At 44.7% G+C, this 20,300-nt stretch overlaps 1 protein-coding gene across 1 annotated transcript; it reads right to left on the bottom strand.

Moving 5' to 3' along the window:
* Nucleotides 1-264: 264 nt before the first annotated feature.
* Nucleotides 265-1,290, bottom strand: LOC141127131 (proteinase-activated receptor 1-like). Its single transcript, XM_073613346.1, has one exon. It carries the CDS (start codon nucleotides 1,273-1,275, stop codon nucleotides 292-294), a length of 984 nt encoding a protein of 327 aa, XP_073469447.1. The 5' UTR covers nucleotides 1,276-1,290; the 3' UTR covers nucleotides 265-291.
* Nucleotides 1,291-20,300: the final 19,010 nt, after the last annotated feature.

Here is a 20,300-nt window from a genome sequence, read left to right on the forward strand (position 1 = left end):
AACACTAAGAATATTGGAGTTACTAGGAGTCTCTCAGAATGTAATATGGTGGTAGTGACAAGGAGTTTCTAGCAACACGTCCCAACAACCTTCTAACATGATGATCCAAGATCATTCTAACAACATTTTTCTGCAAAGTAATTTCTAGCAAGTGAGCCTATTATATAAGGGACCAAACATCAGCATATGCTGGAAGCGCCTAATACTCTCATATAACCATTAGTAAAGCAGATATTAATTATATTTCTTTATAAAGGGGATCACTTTCTCGAAATGTTTGGCCTCCTCCAGTTATATAAACCGGGAAGTTTCAGAAGGTTTGTTGGGAGTTTTTTGTATCTGGTCTTTGTGGAGGAGGACCCTCTGATGGCCTACTGGTTGTGTATGTTCTCTCTTACATCTCAGCAGGCTGTAGACGTGCCTCTGCCACTCCGAGGATGCATAGTAATAGATCAGAGGATCCAGACAACAACTGACACTGCTCACACTGACACTGATGATGTAGACAATGTACAGGAAGTTACTGGCTTGGTTATAGACCTGCAAGAAATGCATGAACCAAATAACATTGGCTGGGCCAAAGCAGAGGACAAACACACACAACACAACCACAGACAGGAGGACGGCTCGGGATCTCTTCTGGGCACCCTTCATGCTCGGTGCTCTGAGACTGCAGACGATTCTAATGTAACAGAAGGTTGTAATAATTAAAGGTAAGAAATAGAAAAGTGAGATATAAAAGGGGAAAATGTAGTAAACATGAAACCTTTCCACCAATTCGGCATCCTGAACATCATAACAAGTTGTGATCTTTAGGTCAGGAAATGGTCGGGTTAGTTGTCTTATGAGAATTGGCACAGTGCTGACCATCGATATCACCCAGATGCAGCAACACACCAGCCAGGCTCGTCTCACTGTGCGCCAAGGAAGGGACTGGACCGGGTAGACCAGAGCCAGGAACCGGTCCACACTGATACTCGTCATCAGCAGGATGGATCCACACATGTTACTTAAATACATGGCCGTGACAAATCGGCACATCCCTTCCCCCATCAGCCAGTTATTTCCTGAGAATCGGTACACAATGTGGAAAGGAAGAATACTAACAAAGAGAACATCAGCAGCGGCTAGGTTCAGCAGATACACCACTGCCGGCTTCTTCACCTTCACCTTCACCAAGAACACGATGATCGCCATTATATTGAGAGGAAGAGCCATGAGGAGAACCACGGTATAGATGGAGGGCACAAGCTTCGTCACCAACCAACTGTCCATATACTCTTTAAATTCATGTAAAAATGTTTTGGGCAGCATGTGGACCTTGCTTTGTCTGATTGAGGTCACCTTAATTTCATAATCTGAAAATTTCAAAAGATGAGCTGAAGTCTTTGTACAAGAAATATTTTGCAGCATTTTTCATATTACACCAAACAGGAGGACAGTTAGTGATCTCTTCTGTGCTCCCTTAAGGCACAGGAGATCTCTGGGTATATTGTTCAGCTCTAAGAGGTTGGACATTGGGCGAAATTAAAAGGCACAGAATATCTCTGTATACAGTGCCTTGAAAAAGTATTCATACCCCCTCAAAATTTTCCACATTTTGGCATGTTACAACCAAAAATGTAAATGTATTTTATTGGGATTTTATGTGATAGACCAACACAAAGTGGCTCATAATTGTGAAGTGGAAGGAAAATGATAAATGGTTTTCAAAATTTGTTTACAAATAAATATGTAAAAAGTGTGTGTGGGGGGGATTTGTATGGCGCCCCCCTAAGTCAATACTTTGTAGAACTCCCTTTCTCTGCAATTACAGCTGCACGTCTTTTTGGGGGTGTCTCTACCAGCTTTGCACATCTAGAGAGGGAAATCTTTGTCTATTCTTATTTGCAAAATCTCTCAAGCTCTGTCAGATTGCGTCTGTGAACAGCAATTTTCAAGTCTTGCCACAGATTCTCAATTGGATTTAGGTCTGGGCCATTCTAACACATGAATATGTTTTCAGCAAAACCATTCCATTGTAGCTCTGGCTGGATGTTTCGGGTCGTTGTCCTGCTGGAAGGTGAACCTCCGCCCCAGTCTCAAGTCTTTTGCAGACTCCAACAGGTTTTCTTCTAAGATTGTCCTGTATTTGGCTCCATCCATCTTCCCATCAACTCTGACCAGCTTCCCTGTCTTTGCTGAAGAAAAGCATCCCCACGCCATAATGCTGCCACCACCATGTTTCACGGTGGGGATGGTGTGTTCAGGGTGATGTGCGGTGTTAGTTTTCCCCACACATAGTGTTTAGGTTTAGGCCAAAAAGTTGAATTTTGGTCTCCTCTGACCAGAGCACCTTCTTCCACATGTTTGCTGTGTCCTCCACATGGCTTCTCACAAACTGCAAACAGGACTTCTTATGACTTTCTTTCACCAATGTCTTTCTTGTCACTTTTCCATAAAGGGCAGATTTGTGGAGAACACAACTAATAGTTGTCCTGTGGACAGATTCTCCCACCTGAGCTGTGGATCTCTGCAGCTCCTCCAGAGTTACCATGGACCTCTTGGCTGCTTCTCTGATGAATGCTCTCCTTGCCCGGCCGGTCAGTTTAGGTGGATGACTATGTCTTGGTAGGTTTGCAGTTGTGCCATACTCTTTCCATTTTCCGATGATGGATTGAACAGAGCTCCGTGAGATGTTCAAAGCTTGGGAGATTTTTTTTATAACCTAACCCTGCTTTAAACTTCTCCACAACTTTATCCCTGACCTGTCTGGTGTGTTCCTTGGCCTTCATGATGCTGTATGTTCACTAAGGTTCTCTAACAAACCTCCGAGGGCCTCACAGAACAGATGTATTTATACTGAGATTAAATGACACACAGTGGACTCTATTTACTAATTAGGTGACTTCTGAAGGCAATTGGTTCCACTGGATTTTAGTTAGGGGTATCAGAGTAAAGGGGGCTGAATACAAATGCCCCCCACACTTTCACATATTTATTTGTACCATTTATAATTTTCCTTCCACTTCACAATTATGTGACACTTTGTGTTGGTCTATCACATAAAACCCCAATAAAATACATTTACCTTTTTGGTTGTAACGTGACAAAATGTGGACATTTTCAAGGGGTATGAATACTTTTTCAAAGCACTGTATACCGTATGCTTCAGTTCTGGGAGAATGGAGACTATGTAAATCAAAAGGCACAGCAGATCTCTGTATACACTGTATTTACTTTAGTTCTAGGATGTTGGGCCCACGTTCAGTCTTTTCCCAATTTGTGATAACCTGCATTGATGAAGGAATCCCCATTGCTGGCTATTGTATTTGGACATATGGAGCACCCATTGCTGCCTGCCTACCCCAACAGTGACTTCTCTGATGAATGCTCTCCTTGCCCGGCCCATCAGTTTAGGTGGACTGCCATGTTTGGATATCTGGAGCACCCATTGCTGCCTGCATGTGAGGGCTGAAAAGAAGGACCATGGAGGTCAGAGAACCAGATTAACTACTTAATTTCCACTAAATGTTTTCTGTACTGCGGAGTGGTGGACGCTTATTTCTGATTCCTGCACCAAGTCAGTGATCAACGTCCTAGTCAATGATCAAGAGGTCCCTTACATGATTGACAGTTAGTTAGATGTTACTGGAGTGCTACTGGAGTAGAAGTTCTAGCAGTTTGGGACTTGAGACCAGTTGGACCCATCCTGGCTGTCTCTAAAAGCAGCCAACAATCTGCCCATCCTGGTGGAAGGCATCACCTGGGTGAAGATACAGATGCGACAGGTGGTGGAATGGGTGGAAGTTGTGGTGACTCAGCCCAGTAAGCTCAGCAGTACTCATTATCCTGGGCATGAATATTTTGAAGGACTTTTCAGACTAGCATCATGGGGCTGTGGTCTGCAATCTGTCTGGCTCAACATGATCCAAGCCTTCAAGGCTTGTCAGCGAGCAGATAGAAAACAGATGTTATGGGTGGGGGTTCTCCATACGGCCCCCCAAACAAAAACTGCTTCTGGCACCCCTTCAAGAGGTCAAATGTTCCCTGCCTATCAGGTCTTAGAACAAGGTGGAAAAAAGGGGTGGAAGGGGCCATGGCAATTATAGAGCCCTGAAAGGACCTAGGGGAACCGGGGGGGGGGGGGGGGGTTGACAGCACACCACAAAGGAAAATTGCTAATCCATTTTATAAATTTGGGAAACTCCCTAATCCCACTTCCCAACCACATTACCATTGTGGACCTCTACATGGTGCCTGGTCACTGCATCTCTGGGGCCGAGCCAGGAGTGGAAGCCATTTGTGCCCCATTACCAGCTGCCATGACCTCCCTGAATGAGGATCAATACAGACTGCTGTTGGAACAGTTGGCCATTCCCATTCTGGGACTATCCCTTGCCTCATTAGTGGCTTCTTCATCAGCTACTGCTGGTCTTTACAACCAGCCCTAAAAATTACAGCTGCACTGAGATCATAGACCACCTGATCCATATGGGGGATGCTCCACACATTCGGGAGTTGTACCACTATATTCCCCCGGACCTTTGCAGGGACCTGATTCATAACAAGTTACGGAGTGGAGTCATCCAAGAGAGTCGCAGTCCATGGGCTGCACCTGTTGTCTTGGTGCAGAAAAAGATGGGAGCCTTTGGTTCTGAGTAGACTATCACAAACTAAATAAGGGAAAAGTATAAGGGTAAATTGGTGCTGCTAAGTGTTATCAATGTGACAAAAATTCTTAGTAAAATATGTTGAAAATTATATAAAGAGTGCTGTCTCTTTAAAACATCATCATATAAAGTGCAAATGTGTTATACAGTTGCAATAAAAAGTATGTGAACCCTTTTGGAATGATATGGATTTCTGCACAAATTGGTCATAAAATGTGATCTGATCTTCATCACAACAATAGACAATCACAGTCTGCTTAAACTAATAACACACAAAGAATTAAATGTTACCATGTTTTTTATTGAACACACCATGTAAACATTCACAGTGTAGGTGGAAAAGTATGTGAACCCTTGGATTTAATAACTGGTTGAACCTCCTTTGGCAGCAATAACTTCAACCAAACGTTTCCTGTAGTTGCAGATCAGACGTGCGCAACGGTCAGGAGTAATTCTTGACCATTCCTCTTTACAGAACTGTTTCAGTTCAGCAATATTCTTGGGATGTCTGGTGTGAATCGCTTTCTTGAGGTCATGCCACAGCATCTCAATCGGATTGAGGTCAGGACTCTGACTGGGCCACTCCAAAAGGCGTATTTTCTTCTGTTTAAGCCATTCTGTGGTTGATTTACTTCTATGCTTTGAGTCGTTGTCCTGTTGCAACACCCATCTTCTGTTGAGCTTCAGCTGGTGGACAGATGGCCGTAAGTTCTCCTGCAAAATGTCTTGATAAACTTGGGAATTTATTTTTCCTTCAATGAAAGCAATCCGTCCAGGCCCTGACACAGCAAAGCAGCCCCAAACCATGATGCCCCCACCACCATACTTCACAGTTGGGATGAGGTTTTGATGTTGGTGTGCTGTGCCTCTTTTTCTCCACACATAGTGTTGTGTGTTTCTTCCAAACAACTCAACTTTGGTTTCATCTGTCCACAGAATATTTTGGCAGTACTGCTGTGGAACATCCAGGTGCTCTTGTGCAAACTGTAAATGTGCAGCAATGTTTTTTTGGACAGCAGTGGCTTCCTCTGTGGTATCCTCCCATGAAATCCATTCTTGTTTAGTGTTTTACGTATCGTAGATTCGCTAACACGGATGTTAGCATATGCCAGAGACTTTTGTAAGTTTTTAGCTGACACTTTAGGATTCTTCTTCACCTCATTGTGTGGTCTGCGCTGTGCTCTTGCAGTCATCTTTACAGGACACCCACTCCTAGGGAGAGTAGCAGCAGTGCTGAACTTTCTCCATTTATAGAGAATTTGTCTTACCATGGACTGATGAACAGCAAGGCTTTTGCAGATACTTTTATAACCCTTTCCAGCTTTATGCAAGTCAACAATTCTTAATCGTAGGTCTTCTGGGAGCTCTTTTGTGCGAGGCATCATTCACATCAGGCAATGCTTCTTGTGAACAGCAGACCCAGAACTGGTGTGTGTTTTTTATAGGGCGGGGCAGCTGTAACCAACACCTCCAATCTCAGCTCATTGACTGGACTTCAGTTGTCTGACACCTCACTCCAATTAGCTCTTGGAGATGTCATTAATCTAGGGGATCACATACTTTTTCCACCTACACTGTGAATGTTTACATGGTGTGTTCAATAAAAAACATGGTAACATTTAAGTCTTTGTGTGTTATTAGTTTAAGCAGACTGTGATTGTCTATTGTTGTGAAGATCAGATCACATTTTATGACCAATTTGTGCAGAAATCCATATCATTCCAAAAGGGTTCACATACTTTTTATTGCAACTGTATGTGCAAACACAATTAATAAAGTGCTCAAGTGCCGATCAATGAATCTGTGTCCAAAGTATGTGAATTTCTTCAAAGATTCCACGTGTGAAGAGTCACCAATTTTGTCGATTACAAAGTCTTTCACTTTACACCACTTTTTATGAACCTTTTAAAAATTGAAAAAAATGAATTAATTTTTTGTTGATTATGTTGATGTTGATTTTTTGCGGATTTATACACCCTGGAATTTTTGAAGAAATGGACATACTTTGGACACAGATTCATTGATCGGCACTTGAGCACTTTATTAATTATGTTTACACATATAACACATTTGCACTTTATATATGATGTTTTAAAGAGACAGCACACTTTATATAATTTTCTAAATATTTTTATTAAGATTTTTTACCACATTGATAACATTTAGCAGAGCCAATTCACCCTTATACTTTTCCCTTATCCCTTCACTGATCCCACACCTGTGGGTACAGCTGGGGTGGGCTGCAGCTAACTTCATCTCCTGGCGTGGAACACTAAATCTTTTTTTATCTCACAAACTAAATGCCTGCACCCATCGGAATGCCTACCCATTACTCAGGGTGGAGGAATTGCTCATGGCACTGGGTAAAGCTAAATTCTTCTCTATGCTCGACCTGGCGAATGGCTACTGGCAAGTCCCAGTAAGGGAACAAGATCGAGAAAAGACCACCTTCATCACATTCCTGGGACTATTCAAACCAGAAAACAAAACCTAGTGAGTGCTGCTTAATGCATCAGAAAATCCAATACCTGGGGCACATTGTGGAGGCAGGGGGGTCTCCACAGATCCAGCTAAGGTTCAGGCGGTACAGGACTAGGACCTCCAAAAACTATCACGAGCTACGCTCTTTCCCAGAATTAGTAGGATATTATCAGTGGTTCATTCCCAAGTTTATGCAAATCACTGCACCTCTCACCCAGCTGCAGCCAGGATATGCAGAAAAAAGGGGTGGGCCTCACCTTCAATCCAGTCTCGGTGGCAAGAACCTCAACAAAAAGCTTTTGAAGCTCACAAACAAAACCTTACATCTGCCCCTCTATTGGCCTATGCCAACTACTTGCAACCCTTCTGAGTATACATGGATGGGAGCCTACAAGGCCTGGGGGCCATCCTGTCCCAAGAGCAGGAAGGTCGCACATGAGTAATTGTCTATGCCAGCTGCAGCCTGTGGCCCACTGAGTGAAACCCCATAATAGCCTCTCCTTTAAGCTGGAATTGTTGGCCCTGGTATGGGCAATCGGAAAGAAGTTTGCAGAGTTTCTCACAGGAGCAGAAATAGAGCTCTTCATGGACAACATCCTCCTTGCCTACCTAGAAATTGCAAAACTAGGGGCATTAGAACAGAGATGGGTCACCTGATTGGCTCATTTTAACTACAAGATACATTACAAGCCAGGGAAATTTAACAGACATGCAGACGCCCTCTGCTGATATCTGGTAAAGCATCCAGGACAGGATGTGGACATGAACCAGGAGGAGGTGGAGGTGGCCCCTTATTTTGGCCATGGCCTCCTTTCCCTACTCTCTCAAGGGTCAACAAGCAACGCCCCAACTGGAACCCACTGAAATCCACACCCTGGAGGAGTGAGCTATGATCGAGCAAAAAGATCACAACCTTTTTTAAGTGCAATGTTTCTTGCCATGCCAACACAAGCTGTCCTCCCGAGAGTGCTGAAGACTGTCCGATACAGCAAGACCAATCTTAAAGCAGTGGGATTGGCTAAAGTCCTGGGGCAAATGTACTATATCGTCAGGCATGCATCCCCACCAAGCATCTAGACATACTACAGATTGTGGTCCCCCAGTCACACATTCTTCTGGTCTGCCGAGTGCTGCATGCCTCAAGTGGGCATTTCAGGGGCATCCAAATTGAAGCCCTGGTCAAGAGGTACTTCATTTGCCCATGGCTGTCAGAGTGGGTACAATGGGCTTGACAGGAATGTGTGGTTTGTTCCATGCCTAAAGCCCCTCCTGGAAAGTCTACTCCCATGACCATCACTACCTCAGTGCCCTTGAAACTGGTCACAATTGGCTTCCTGAAAGTCTCCAGCTCTACCTCGGGGGTTTTGTAATGCCCTGGTCTTTGTCGATCATTTTACTAAGTTCACTAAGTTCTGTGGTAGCACTCACCAAAGACAAGACAGCACAGACCACGACTGTTTTGGGAACATATGGCCCAGTCGTATGGCTGCCCCAGACACAAACTCTCTGACCAAGGCCAACATTTTTAGTCACAAATAATGTCTGAATTGTGTCATTTGAATGGTATCTGTAAGTCTCATACCATGCCTTAACACCCGCAGGGCAATGGGTTCTGTGGTCATTTCAGCCGCTCCCTGCTGGGCATGTTACGGACTCTTGAACAAGGTTATAATGATTATTGGCACCAGAATGTGGGGACCGTGCTTTGGGCCTACAACAAAATGGTGCACCAAGCCACGGCTACACTCCTTTTTTCCTGATGTTTGGACATTGTGGCCGTCTGCCTGTAGACTTCTTACTCGACTCCCCAGAATGTCCGACGTCTTACACACACCCAGCACTTGGGTACAGGAGCATTGGGATTGACTACAAAAAGCCAAAAGCGCCAGACAGACACAGAAACTTGCTGAGTATGCCATCCTAGAGGAACTGCCATTGTGACAGGGGGACAGGGTGTTTGTAACAAACACAAAAATTGAAAGAGACAGCAAGCTGGAGCCCAGGAGGGAGTGCACCCCTATCGGGTGGAGAAGCAACCTTTCCCCCCCAACCCTAGTTTACAATGTGGTCTCAGAGGGCTCTGAACCCATTAAAAGCAGTTCCATGCAACTTGCTGAGACCCTACATGCTGAGTGGGGATTGTTCTGCCAAGCCTACCGGAACAGACAGTGAGTCTTGCCCCCCCCCTTCCTCATCACTGGATTTTATTGACAGCAGTGGGTTGCAATGGCTGCCACTGCCTCATCACAGTCTGTGAGACCAGGAAGTAAGAAAGAGAGAATGAGGGCTCAGGTAAGGAGGGTGAGGGGAGATACTAATACCTAAACATTGTTTACCTTAATGCAAGGAAATGTTTAGGCTTTATAACCACTTTAAGCTGCATATTGTCTGGTGGGACAAATCTCCACATCTGAGAAAAAAGTATGGTACCACCAGCAGCTGTTAATCGATAATCGTTGAGGAGTGTGAAGAAATCATCAGTTTTGGTTTGTTGATACAGAAAATTTGGACAGACATGTCCAACCTCCTGAGGACATTGGGTTAAACTGGGCTTACCCAGTATGTGCCGGGTTTTAGGCACCAGGACCAGCTGTGCCTTTGATTTTCCTAGAGTCCGTCCTCCTAGAGCAGAATGTATACCAGAGACCAGATGTTGTGTCCTCCAATGTACAAAGGTTTACACAAGTCCAAGATCACATTATAAACTGGTAAGCCCATCAGATGCCTCCAACTCCTTGTCCTGCTATGTGAGGTGAGTTTAATGAAGGCTAAGGATACATATTAATCATAAAATATTATAATAAACAGATTAATAAATTCTCACCTGGTCGTAAAACTGTTATAATTGCAAGAATAGAACAGAAAAACATAATTAAATGAGAATATTGGATTATATTGTTTCTTTGAATACAATACAGCAAATGGGCAGGAAATAAGTAGGAACATTTTGTGTCTGGAGACATACTACAGTGATCTCATATTGTGTATACTTTGTAGGATGCTGTGCTGGATGTCAGTGTCAGCCACTATCCTAACAGAATTGGTGCCTGAGAACTACAGTATCCTAACTGAGCATAGAATAGGAAAAAAAGGAGGAGGCCTAGCAGTGATCTTCAAATCCCACCTTGCGCTCATCAAACCAACTCTATAGAACTCTGTGCCTTTCATGCAGAAACTTACCCTACATCTTCAAACAACACCCCAAGACACCTTTCACATACTACTATGCTACAGACCACCAGGACCGAAGACTAATCTCCTTACACCCTTCACTGAATTCATTTCAATACACACCCTGAAAGCTAAAAACTCTCTGGTACACTGGGATTTCAACCTCTTGGCAAACTCTACCCAAGACCCCATCGCCACCGCCTGCATTAACCAACTGGAAGAACTAGGTCTTCAGCAACTGATAAATGTTCCCACGCATGGTTCAGGACACATTCTGGACCTCATCTTCAAACAAAATATGGACATCAACATACTCGACAACGTACCGTTACCATGGATGGAACACCACGCTATCAAATTTAAAATCACCACCAACACCACCCTCCAAAAACCGAAACACGCAATATCAACACAATGGACCAGATCTCAGAAGAAACTACACTCAGAACTCTTCAAAACCACATTATCAAAACAAAATAGCAATGCTAAATCTAAACCACTCAACGGAACAAACACTCAACTCCTTAAACAAGGCATTGCTACAAACAGCAGACTCAGTGGCTCCAAAACGTAGAACACTCATCTGCAAAAAAACTCTGGATGGTTTAATGGCACTCTTACTTTACTGAAGCAGGAACGCAGAAGAGCTGAAAGAGCCTGGAGAAGAAATTTTACAAAGGAAAACCACACAAACTACAAAGCACTCACTAAGAAATATCACAAAGCAATCTTCAAAGCAAAAAAAGATAATTTCTCAAACACCATCTCAACAGCCTTAAACCGTCCTCGTGAACTTTTCAAACTAGTCCTCGTGAACCTTTCAAACTCTTCAAACAGACGATGAACCCTACCTGCCTAGAGCCCCAAGCAAACGAAACTTAAGAATTCTGCAATGAATTATCAGATTTTTTTTATCAACAAAATCGACAACATTCGGAAAACAATTCAACAGAAAATAACAACCAACTTCATTCAACTAAAGCAAATAGAGAAAATTGATACGAACATCATACAATCACCATTTCGCTGATCCCTATCACCAAGGACACCACCAAAAACATCATCAGAAGCCTCCAAGACAGCACATCACCAAACGACATCATTCCCACAAAACTCCTGAAAGAATGTTCCGACATCCTGGCTCCTACTATAACACATCTCATAAATCAGTCGTTCAAAGAAGGGATTGTTCCGATCACCCTCAAGCAAGGTATCGTCAAACCCTTCCTAAAGAAACCCAACCTCGACCCTAAAGACCCTAACTACCGCAGACCGGTAACACACCTCAACACCATCTCCAAGATTATGGAGAAAGCAGTAGTACAACAACTCCACCTGGACACACATAAACTCTTGGACCCACTGCAATCTGGCTTCCGCCCAGGCCATGGCACAGAAACTGCACTTCTCAAATATGGGACGATGCTCTTGAAGCAGCAGATGATGGAGAATCATGTATCCTGGTACTGTTGGACCTCAGTGCAGCGTTGGACACAGCGGACCACAATGCTCTACTCATCCGCCTCACAGAAGTATCAGGAGACACAGATTCAGCTCTACTATGGTTCACATCCTTCTTAGGAAATCGTTCTCAGACAGTGAAACTAGAAGCCTTCACCTCTGAAACTCGCGCAATTTCTTATGGAGTCCCTCAAGTTTCACCCTTGTCACCCATTCTCTTCAACATCTACATCCGTCCACTCCTCAAAATCATCAGAAAATCAAACCTCTGCTTCCACTCATATGCTGATGACACTCAATTCTACTTTCGCATCACCGGACAAAATGACCAATATCAGTAACTAGAAAAATGCCTCACATTGATAGACGACTGGATGACCACGAGCTCCCTCAAACTCAACAGATCCAAAACAGAGCTTCTTCTCCTCCACGCAAACCATAATACAAAAACTAAGACCCCATGGACACCACCCACCATCCTTGGACAGGCCATCTCCACAAGTACCAAAACCAAAAGCCTCGGAGTCATCTTTGACTCAGAGATGTCGATGGATGCACAAGTAGGATCAGTAGTCAGCGGATCTCACCATCTCCTCCATCTACTACGCAGACTCATGATATTCATCCCAGAAGAGGACAAAGCGGTCTCAGAGGGCTCTGAACCCATTAAAAGCAGTTCCATGCAACTTGCTGAGACCCTACATGCTGAGTGGGGATTGTTCTGCCAAGCCTACCGGAACAGACAGTGAGTCTTGCCCCCCCCCCCTTCCTCATCACTGGCTTTTATTGACAGCAGTGGGTTGCAATGGCTGCCACTGCCTCATCACAGTCTGTGAGACCAGGAAGTAAGAAAGAGAGAATGAGGGCTCAGGTAAGGAGGGTGAGGGGAGATACTAATACCTAAACATTGTTTACCTTAATGCAAGGAAATGTTTAGGCGTTATAACCACTTTAAGCTGCATATTGTCTGGTGGGACAAATCTCCACATCTGAGAAAAAAGTATTGTACCACCAGCAGCTGTTAATCGATAATCGTTGAGGAGTGTGAAGAAATCATCAGTTTTGGTTTGTTGATATAGAAAATTTGGACAGACATGTCCAACCTCCTGAGGACATTGGGTTAAACTGGGCTTACCCAGTATGTGCCGGGTTTTAGGCACCAGGACCAGCTGTGCCTTTGATTTTCCTAGAGTCCGTCCTCCTAGAGCAGAATGTATACCAGAGACCAGATGTTGTGTCCTCCAATGTACAAAGGTTTACACAAGTCCAAGATCACATTATAAACTGGTAAGCCCATCAGATGCCTCCAACTCCTTGTCCTGCTATGTGAGGTGAGTTTAATGAAGGCTAAGGATACATATTAATCATAAAATATTATAATAAACAGATTAATAAATTCTCACCTGGTCGTAAAACTGTTATAATTGCAAGAATAGAACAGAAAAACATAATTAAATGAGAATATTGGATTATATTGTTTCTTTGAATACAATACAGCAAATGGGCAGGAAATAAGTAGGAACATTTTGTGTCTGGAGACATACTACAGTGATCTCATATTGTGTATACTTTGTAGGATGCTGTGCTGGATGTCAGGAGGATGAAAGAGAAATCACAGAGCTGTACTGGAGGATGATAGAAGAGAGATCACAGAGCTGTACTGGAGGATGATGGAAGAGAGATCACAGAGCTGTACTGGAAGGTGATGGAAGAGAGATCACAGAGCTGTACTGGAGGATGATGGAAGAGAGATCACAGAGCTGTACTGGAGGATGATAGAAGAGAGATCACAGAGCTGTACTGGAGGATGATGGAAGAGAGATCACAGAGCTGTACTGGAGGATGATAGAAGAGAGATCACAGAGCTGTACTGGAGGATGATAGAAGAGAGATCACAGAGCTGTACTGGAGGATGATGCAAGAGAGATCACAGAGCTGTACTGGAGGATGATGGAAGAGAGATCACAGAGCTGTACTGGAGGATGATGGAAGAGAGATCACAGAGGTGTACTGGAGGGTGATAGAAGAAAGATCACAGAGCTGTACTGGAGGATGATGGAAGAGAGATCACAGAGCTGTACTGGAGGATGATAGAAGAGAGATCACAGAGCTGTAATGGAGGATGATGGAAGAGATCACAGAGCTGTACTGGAGGATGATGGAAGAGAGATCACAGAGCTGTACTGGAGGATGATGGAAGAGATCACAGAGCTGTACTGGAGGATAATGGAAGAGACATCACAGAGCTGTACTGGAGGATGATAGAAGAGAGATCACAGAGCTGTACTGGAGGATGATGCAAGAGAGATCAGAGCTGTACTGGAGGATGATGGAAGAGAGATCACAGAGCTGTACTGGAGGATGATGGAAGAGAGATCACAGAGCTGTACTGGAGGGTGATAGAAGAAAGATCACAGAGCTGTACTGGAGAATGATGGAAGAGAGATCACAGAGCTGTACTGGAGGATGATAGAAGAGAGATCACAGAGCTGTACTGGAGGATGATGGAAGAGATCACAGAGCTGTACTGGAGGATGATGGAAGAGAGATCACAGAGCTGTACTGGAGGATAATGGAAGAGACATCACAGAGCTGTACTGGAGGATGATAGAAGAGAGATCACAGAGCTGTACTGGAGGATGATGGGAGAGAGATCACAGAGCTGTACTGGAGGATGATGGAAGAGAGATCACAGAGCTGTACTGGAGGATGATGGAAGAGAGATCACAGAGCTGTACTGGAGGATGATGGAAGAGAGATTAGAGCTGTACTGGAGGATGATGGAAGAGAGATCACAGAGCTGTGTTGGGTATTAGGTGAGTGGCATGTACTTCTCTTCTGTCTCTGTTATGGCTGCCCCCCTACACACTTTTAATACCAAATCAATTTATTAAAGGATATGTTCACAATTTAAAAACAAAATACACATTTTTTTCTCGAGGAGCCTTGGAATCATTGCACCCATGGTCAGTAGATTACGGGTGTCATGCTGGACTCCTGCAGACTTGTCAGTGTAATTGTCTGATTTTTCCTCATACGGAGGAGCTACCAGAGTGCTAAACAGTGACCTGGTAGTTAATTAAAACTACAACTCTACTTGTATTTTCCCATTCACAGAATTCTATGAATGATGTGGTCAGGCAGGCTGCCTCATTCTGTGCATGCTGTCACTGGGTGCAGCGGCTGCAGGAGTGGGAACCTAAAAACAGATGGAGCATGTAACATGTTTCCAAAGGTAAAGTTATCCTTTAACACCTATTTAAAGTGTAACTCCTGACATACTTTATTTGGGTGGAGTAGGAAAGGGTTTGTATTGCTGACTGTGTCCCTGCTGGAGGATTTCTCCCTCGCGTTCTCTCCAGGTGACACCAAATTAGTCAGAGTCTGATATGGTGTCACAAGGACAGGAAGTAATGGGGAGAACACAGACACTTACCTTTCCACACTCCATCCAATAAACAAGAAAACCTTGGCTGGAGTTGCATTCTAAGTTACAATTTTGTTACAGAATGATGGAAACAAAAAAATTATTTTAATAAAGAAGCTTCTTACCTGGGATCTCCATTTCCTCTGAAAATAAGAGAAGAGAAGACACAGAGTTAGGTTTGAGCTTCCATTAATATAATAGTTACTTTATACAGAGTAATGAGGATGTACCATGTGACCTGAGCCCCAGCAACCAATCAGATCTCAGCTCACCATGGTCAAATGATAAAAGATATGATTTTTGTAGATGGGCCCTTATGGTATTCATACTTCTGATTTGTTTGTAGCACCCTGATGTTTAGGCAGGGTTGCTATCAAATTTAGTTGCCAGGCAATAGTTGCCTTGGCCAATTGTTAGGAGATCAATTGATTTCCCCTGATTCTGAAATTGCTGCACTTTTCTCTTCTGTCACTAGGTGGCGTTGTACCTGGTGACATAAAATAAGAAATGGGCATAGCAAGGACAGATTAGGAATAGATCGGGTGTCTCAGCCAATGGGCAGGGATTTTCTTGGGTCCCTTGGCCTGCTGGGAGAACCTATTTATTTGGATGGAGTCAAGTGATCGGGGTTCTGTGCCACCTGAGTGGCTGTCTGGGTGGATGTGGGTTGTATTGCCCCAGGCTGCTAGGCCACAAACCTAAGGCCTATCCCAGGGACATCTGGCTGCTAGGCTTTCTGAGGGCCTATCCAGAAGCAGGAAAAGCAGCGTAGGGTTGGGACTGTGGGCTTGTAGTCCAACCAGAAGTAAGGGTTCTGCCGGTCGGGTAACCAGTTGTGGTCAGAGGTAGAGGGGAAACTGTCGCCACGAAGGGACCAATCACCTTGCTACCGGAGACCACTGTGAGTAAGCTGAGGCCAGTACCTGAGCAGACTTCTCGCCAGCTGGGCATGGTGAAGAAGTGGGAAAACTTCGACAAGTAGCAAGTTAGGGACCCAGAGGGACAGCAGAGGTGACGCTTGTGGAGGATCAGTGAGTGTCAAGCCAGGAACCTAACGTGTCAGCAGGGATGAAGCTTGAGGAGTATCTGTGAGTGCCAAGCCAGGGACCCAGCAGGCAAGCGGAGGTGACGTTTGAGGAAAGTACTGAGTGCTAGCAGTGAAAGAGCTCAGGGGATCCAGTGGCTAGTGAATCTGAAGTCTAGTGAGAAAGACTGAGAGCTCGTTGAATGAAGATCCACTGTGAGTGAGTGTGGGGTAAAGAGAACTCTTGTGTTGCAAATAGTTGAATACAATTGCCGTTAGTAACAGCTACAAGATTGTTGCCATAGAAGACAGCGGTGTCAGGGTCCTTCCTTCTCTGAGCTGGCCGCTCAGCTGTTGGCTAATTGCCAGCTCCCATCTCTCTCCACAGTTACTCAGCTGTTGATGATATCCTGATCGTCAGTCCTGCCTACTTAAGCCGTCCAGTCCAGGGGAGCTCTGCCTTCGCCTTGGTCAACATCACAAAAAATCTCCTGCGATCCTGTTCAAGACTTGCTTTACTGACATCCCTTCTGGCTCCAGATTCTGCTTGCTGTTCCACTACATTGATCCCTGACTTCTGGCTTGGCTGACTATCTGTTCCGGTTACTGAACTTTGGCTATGTTTTGACTACGTTTGCTCTAGGGTTGGCCCGATACCACTTTTTTAGGACCGAGTACAAGTACCGATACTTTTTTTCCAAGTACTCGCCGATACCGATTACCGATACTTTTTTTAATGTCACGTGACAGTGTTTTTTTTTTTTTTTTTTGTAGGGGGGGGGGGAGTGAACGGTGTGTGTGTGTTTTTTTTTTTTTTTTTCAATTACATTTATTATTTTTTACAATTTAATTTTTTTTTTATTCTTTATTGCACTATGTGTGTGTTTTTTTTTTTAATAAGCCCTGTTGGGGGGCTTTGGTGAGATATCAGGGGTCTTAACAGACCTCTGATATCTCCCCCTTGAGACAGAGAAAGAGACAGAGGATAGAGATTCCCCAGTCCCTTTCTCTGCAGCCTCAGCTGCACTGACAATGAATGGAGAGAAGACAGCGGCTCCTCTCCATTCATAAACTGACACATCGTAATCACAGGTGATTACAATGTATCAGTTATGTGAATAGACAGAGTCAGCTGACTCTGTCCATTCACACAGTGGAGAGACAGCAGAACGGAGGGGACAGAGGAAGAGAGAGGGGGACAGCGGAAAGCCGGAACGGATGGGGACAGTGGAGGGGGACAGAGCAAAGAAGGAGGACAGCGGAGGGGGTCAGAGGAACGGAGGGGGACAAAGCAACGGAGCAGGACAGCGGAGGGGGACAGAGGAACGGAGGGGGACAGAGCAAAGAAGGAGGACAGCGGAGGGGGTCAGAGGAACGGAGGGGGACAGAGCAAAGAAGGAGGACAGCGGAGGGGGTCAGAGGAACGGAGGGGGACAGAGCAAAGAAGGAGGACAGCGGAGGGGGTCAGAGGAACGGAGGGGGACTGCGCAACGGAGCAGGACAGCGGAGGGGGACAGAGGAACGGAGGGGGACAGAGCAAAGAAGGAGGACAGCGGAGGGGGTCAGAGGAACGGAGGGGGACAGAGCAAAGAAGGAGGACAGCGGAGGGGGTCAGAGGAACGGAGGGGGACAGAGCAAAGAAGGAGGACAGCGGAGGGGGTCAGAGGAACGGAGGGGGACTGCGCAACGGAGCAGGACAGCGGAGGGGGACAGAGGAACGGAGGGGGACTAAGGGGGATGAGGTGACAGTCAGCGGTGATCGCGTGTGGGGGAGTTACAAGCACCGATCACCCCTGTATGTCACTAAAGCAGCTGAAAGCCGCGGGGGGGAGAAGCTTGTAACTCCCCCACGCGCCGATCACCGCTGACAGTCAAGGTATCGGGGGAAGCATCGGGAGCATTTGCCCGAGTACAAGTACTTGGGCAAATGCTCGGTATCGGTGCCGATACCGATACTAGTATCGGTATCGGGACAACCCTAGTTTGCTCTTTTTACTTTTATTATTAAACAAGTGTGATTTAACTGTTCTTCTGTCTCAGCCTGATTTCATGGTTTCTGACAAGCGGTCCTACCTATACAGAAGTGGTATCCGGCTGGAGGCCTTCACCTGTATAGCTGTCTACCTATAGAAGTCTGCTAATTATCTTTGCATCTACCTAAGGGTGTCCTGGCCCTTACCCTCTCTCCCGCAGTTCTGTTTAAGAGACGCTAAATCTCTTTACATTCAAAAAGTGTCTGGCGCCCACCTTTTCATCTTGCATTACACCCACCATTCCTTGTAACCCACTCTACACTGAAGGATGTTGGCTCTCCCTAGCTCTGGAGGTCACCATTAGGCCTCAAGAGGCACAGGACTTTGCTACATGTTGTATATTCTGAGTTTTAATGACTTACCTGTTTAACGATTGCTCGAACTTACGACCAGCTCTCCCGACCCGCGACCCGCGCACAGGACGTCATGTCATCACTCTGCATCAGCCTCATTCTCACTCCCGGCCTGCTGTTTTACATGTATGTACTGTACTCTGTCCTCCTAAATGCCCCTTCCAGCGTTCTGTATACTGTATTATTTTATGTCTATGTATAGTACTGTGCTGTACTGTAATGTAATGTGTACAGGTATTGCCCACGCCATGTCAGCAAAAAGAAAAAACGTGCTTGCACCTACAGAAAGTGCTCAGAAAAAAAGAAAATCTATTGATCTTGATATGAAATATAAGATCATTAAGGATTATGAGGCTGGCAAGAAAGTAAAAGTTATAGCAAGTGAATTGGAACTTGCACATTTTACCATTTCAACAATCCCAAAGGATAAGGATAGAGTGAAAGAGGCAGTAAAAGCATAGACAATATATAAAGCCATAATAACCAGCGGAAAGGTCTCATTCATGAAATGGAGAAATTGCTGGCAGTATGAATTGACGACCAAATAGAAAAAAGAATGCCAATTAGTCTTTTATTGATTCAAACCAAAGAACGCAGTATTTCTGAGAATTTGAAAGTGAATGAAGGAGAAGAATCGACTGAAACATGCACAGCAAGCCATGGATGGTTGCAAAGGTTTCGTGGGAGATTCAACCTCCATAATTGGAGTATCAGTGGGGAGGCTGCAAGTGCAGATGTGGAAGCAGCTGAAAAATTTGTGGTTGAATTTGATAAAATCATTGCAAAAGGTGGCTACTGTCCAGAGCAGATATTTAACGTGGATGAAACTGGACTGTTTTGGAAAAAAATGCCCGAAAGGTCCTACATACACAAAGAAGATAAACAATGCCCTGTTTTAAGGCTTTTAAAACAGGGTCACGTAGTGGTTGGAAGGAAATGTTGCTGGGCTCAAGTTAAAGCCTCTCCTCCTCTATCGTTCAGAGAACCTACGTGCATCGAAGCAGGTTAGTAAGCACACACTCTAAAAGAACTTGTTTCGAGGGAGGGGCCATCCTTGAAATGCATCAGCTTACCTTGGACATTTTTCATCCCACCTAAGTCTACTGGCCAGCAGATCCTTCTGGATGAGGTCTATGATGGACTTAGGTTCTGCCTGATTTGATCACTTGTTTGTGAGTTATTGTCCTATTTTCAATAAATTTCAGTGTTGCTACGGTAATGCACAAGGCTGGTGTGCCCTCTGTCCTTGTTTTCTTTTAGAATTTGTCCTGGGCTCCCCCCAACCTGTAGAGAGGGGCAGTACAGCCGATGCAGTGGTGTGAGTTGTGAAGATTTCCTTCCTTCCTTTCCCAATTCACTCAACAGCAATCTTTCGAGTGCAGGAGCATTTGTTTCTTTTTTGCATTAGTAAGCACACACTGCCTGTCTATTATCGTGCAAATAACAAAGCATGGATGACACAAGCTTGGCTGATGATTGGTTCACCAACTGTTTCATACCCTTGGTCAAGCGTTATTGTCAGCAAAAGGGTGTTGCCTTTAAAATGATCCTACTGCTTAATAATGCCCCAGGCAGCATCTTGATGACCTACATCCAGATGTAAAGGTAGTGTATCTGCCTAAAAACGCAACTGTTATCCTACAACCCACAGAAGTCCAGAGCACCCCCTTACATATGATGTCAAGAGCCCCCATCATC

Source organism: Aquarana catesbeiana, linkage group LG01 (assembly GCF_042186555.1).
Source record: "Aquarana catesbeiana isolate 2022-GZ linkage group LG01, ASM4218655v1, whole genome shotgun sequence".
Taxonomy (NCBI): Eukaryota; Metazoa; Chordata; class Amphibia; order Anura; family Ranidae; genus Aquarana; species Aquarana catesbeiana.

Excerpts from the sequence above, each read along its gene's own strand:
- LOC141127131 (XM_073613346.1), bottom strand. The coding sequence starts at position 1,275 with ATGGACAGTTGGTTGGTGACGAAGCTTGTGCCCTCCATCTATACCGTG.